Raw genomic sequence first — 2,863 nt, forward strand, 5'->3', positions numbered from 1 at the left:
ATGTATCACAGTTTAGAAATCACCATTTTGAATGCCGAAAACCTCCACATGAATAAAAATTTGATAAAGAAAAATGCATTTGTTTCTCTTCAGTTTGATTCAAGTAATGAAATTTGTTACTCCACCAAAGAAATTTCAGAAGAATGTGGTGGTGTAAGCTGCCCTTCATGGAATGAGAAGTTTATAATAGAGGTTCCATTGAATGCAATGTTTATAATAGCTGATGTGAAATGCAAATCATCATGGGGGAATATTAGGAGTGTTGGAATGGCAAGAATACCAGTGTCGGATTTGTATGTGCAAGATCAAGTGCAATTTTTGAGTTATAGGCTATGGGATAATAAGGTTAGGAGAAATGGTGTTATCAATATTTCAGTGAGGGTAAAAGGGCTGGAAAATTCTTCTCCAGCAACCGGAATTCCGGTGGTCGAAGATGTTCCACTGCTGTTGTAACTGGGATTCCAATTTGGATAAGCAATCTTTGAAGGGATTGTTATTTGTTTGTTACAATGTACAAAAAATGGAGCAACAAAGAAAAAGTGAACATGTATATTCTGCTATGTGCTAAGATGATAATTTCTAACCAAAAAATATACAGCAATAAGATTATGATAATATTTTTCTACTTCAAAACATAGAAGAAACTATATCTTGCTTTGGAAACATTAAAACAAACATGCACTAAATCAAGTATTCATTATTTACCATATAAAGTGTCTCAAACATTATATTTTGCAACTGTGAAATTACAAGACAAACATTATTTGTACACGGGGATTATAATATTTTCATGCTACCTTTATGACCTTGCAATTTAAGAGATATACAGTAATAATAAACAATAGGTGTGACCTTGAGCAAGAAATCTAATTCCTGTTGTAGGTGATCCCTATCTAGTCAAGTTATGAGCTATAAGATGAAAAGACTCAAATTATTCATATATACCCATGGAAACAAATTGTTCCCAATATGGTTAGTTGGAAACCGCAGGTCATAGACAACAGGATGAACCAAGTTGAATTACTGATAAAAACTAGAGATGGAAAAATCAAATCAATCTCTAACATGTAGCGGCGACAGAATTAGAAACAAATTTCATTTTTTCCGTCTTGAATTTTTGTCGGTAATTCTAGTAGTGTGCTTGCAATGTGAATCCGAGATTGTTGTGAAAAGGGTTATGTCCTCTTTGTCAAAGCAACAAGTGACTAGTTCAAACTTCTTCATGGAGGTTATCAGTGTTCAAAATGTTAAATTTGCAGAGAGGGCAGGTAGCATTGATTAGAAGCCATTTGTCAATGCATGTGCAATGGAAATGGTGGTTACACGGAAGTTCTCTAAGTTCAGCCCCATCATCATAGGCAGAAAGGCAGATACAGCATTCCTACAATTTACCATCCATCAGAACATATATTAATGTAGAAACAAAATATTATATTTTATATAGTTTACCATGTCACTATTTAGATATATTTTGCAGGTATTAAATGAGAATGATTTACATTATAACTTAGAACTATACAGTAAATAGGTAGCAACATGACGTGAATAACTGTTTTGGGACCAAGCAATGAATAATTGTGAAATATTATAAAAAAATTCACAGTTCTTTTTAACATTTTTGGATGAAAATATAATCCTTATTTAATAACTAGGAACTTACTGCATCTTCTGAGGCAATAACATGCTCAGAAGCTGTATCACTGTCACATTCCGTCATCACTCCTCTGGATGATTCTTGGGCATCGCCTTCTTTCTTAAATTTATATTTTGGCAACTGGTCAATCTCTTCCTTGGTTGCCCCTTCCTGTTGCCACATTAAAGGTCAAATTAAGTCTGATAAAGTTGAAAAAAGATTATGATAAATGCAAGAAATGAAATGATAAATACGGATAAAAAATAGATTTACCTGATCTGCCACTGCGTACAAAATAGCAAGTATACAAGGAAGACAACAGCAAACAGCAATTCCAACGAGACATGCAACAGCAGCACAGATCAGTACAATCACAAAGTCGAAAGCAAGAAATGTAATACAGAGCCTGCAAACCGCAACATGCATGATGGTTACAAAATTCCAAGGCAGAAAAATGGTAAAATTGCATAAAGAAAACAATCTAATCAATAGATATTGTTCCGAGTTCTAACTAACCAGTAAAGCCGAGGTGATTCCCTTGTCAAACTCTGACCACCAACAGTTACCCAGTAAAACCCAATCATCCACCATATGAATGATAGCATGGTATTCGCAGACTCTACGTGCTTCAAGATACTGACAATTTAATGAAAAATATAGTTTACAAACTTGTATAAAGCCAAAAACAATGAGCTATATACTCCACCAATGCTAAATACAGCAAAGCCTAAACCACAATCAGAACAAGATACTCTGAATTATGAACAGGGTTTAGTAGGCAATGAAAATTTGAAAAGCATCAAGACATGATGCAATGCATATATTGAATGATTCAAGCATTGTGAATTTTCAGTTCTACACTCTACTGCTTCCATCCATTGTTACTTTAAATATACATAAGACTAAAGATTTTGAAATTGAAAGAGCTGTATGTACCTATTTTCATCATTATCCAGAAACTGATATGAATCAACATCATAATTACTCTCAGAACTAAAACTCCAAAGTGGATCAGTCTCCAAAACAGAAGAAGAATCTTCCAAAACACCACTATTCATTCTCCTTCTTCTAAATTCCAAAACAACACACACACAATGAACCAATCCCTGTAACAAGTAACCCAAAATCCAAACCCTAAGAGGCACACAAGGTTCCTCTTTACCACTCACACGCAAAACGCAGACACTAACAACGAGGAACGCCAAGTTCCAAGCCACGTCAAGTGCCACA

At 34.5% G+C, this 2,863-nt stretch overlaps 2 protein-coding genes across 2 annotated transcripts in view; one reads left to right on the forward strand and one right to left on the reverse strand.

Annotated features, from left to right (window-relative positions):
• On the forward strand, window positions 1-453 carry LOC101513241 (BON1-associated protein 2-like). The gene has a single exon (XM_073366497.1). The coding sequence runs from the start codon at window positions 1-3 to the stop codon at window positions 451-453; it is 453 nt and encodes a 150-aa protein (XP_073222598.1).
• A 224-nt stretch (window positions 454-677) lies between these two features.
• LOC101509701 (E3 ubiquitin-protein ligase At1g12760-like) overlaps window positions 678-2,863 on the reverse strand; it is a 3,211-nt gene continuing 1,025 nt past the window's right edge. The window contains exons 2-6 of the mRNA XM_004492966.4: window positions 2,570-2,862; window positions 2,150-2,269; window positions 1,907-2,039; window positions 1,661-1,804; window positions 678-1,381 (exon numbers count right to left, since the gene is read on the reverse strand). Coding sequence (XP_004493023.1) covers window positions 1,211-1,381; window positions 1,661-1,804; window positions 1,907-2,039; window positions 2,150-2,269; window positions 2,570-2,862 — 861 coding nt within the window. The 3' untranslated portion in view covers window positions 678-1,210. The remainder of the gene's footprint in view (window positions 1,382-1,660; window positions 1,805-1,906; window positions 2,040-2,149; window positions 2,270-2,569; window position 2,863) is intronic.

The sequence above is a fragment of the Cicer arietinum genome, chromosome 3 (genome assembly GCF_000331145.2).
Source record: "Cicer arietinum cultivar CDC Frontier isolate Library 1 chromosome 3, Cicar.CDCFrontier_v2.0, whole genome shotgun sequence".
NCBI classification, from domain to species: domain Eukaryota; kingdom Viridiplantae; phylum Streptophyta; class Magnoliopsida; order Fabales; family Fabaceae; genus Cicer; species Cicer arietinum.

What these genes read in the sequence shown, in the direction of transcription:
- LOC101513241 (XM_073366497.1), top strand. Translation starts at nt 1, where the DNA reads ATGTATCACAGTTTAGAAATCACCATTTTGAATGCCGAAAACCTCCAC.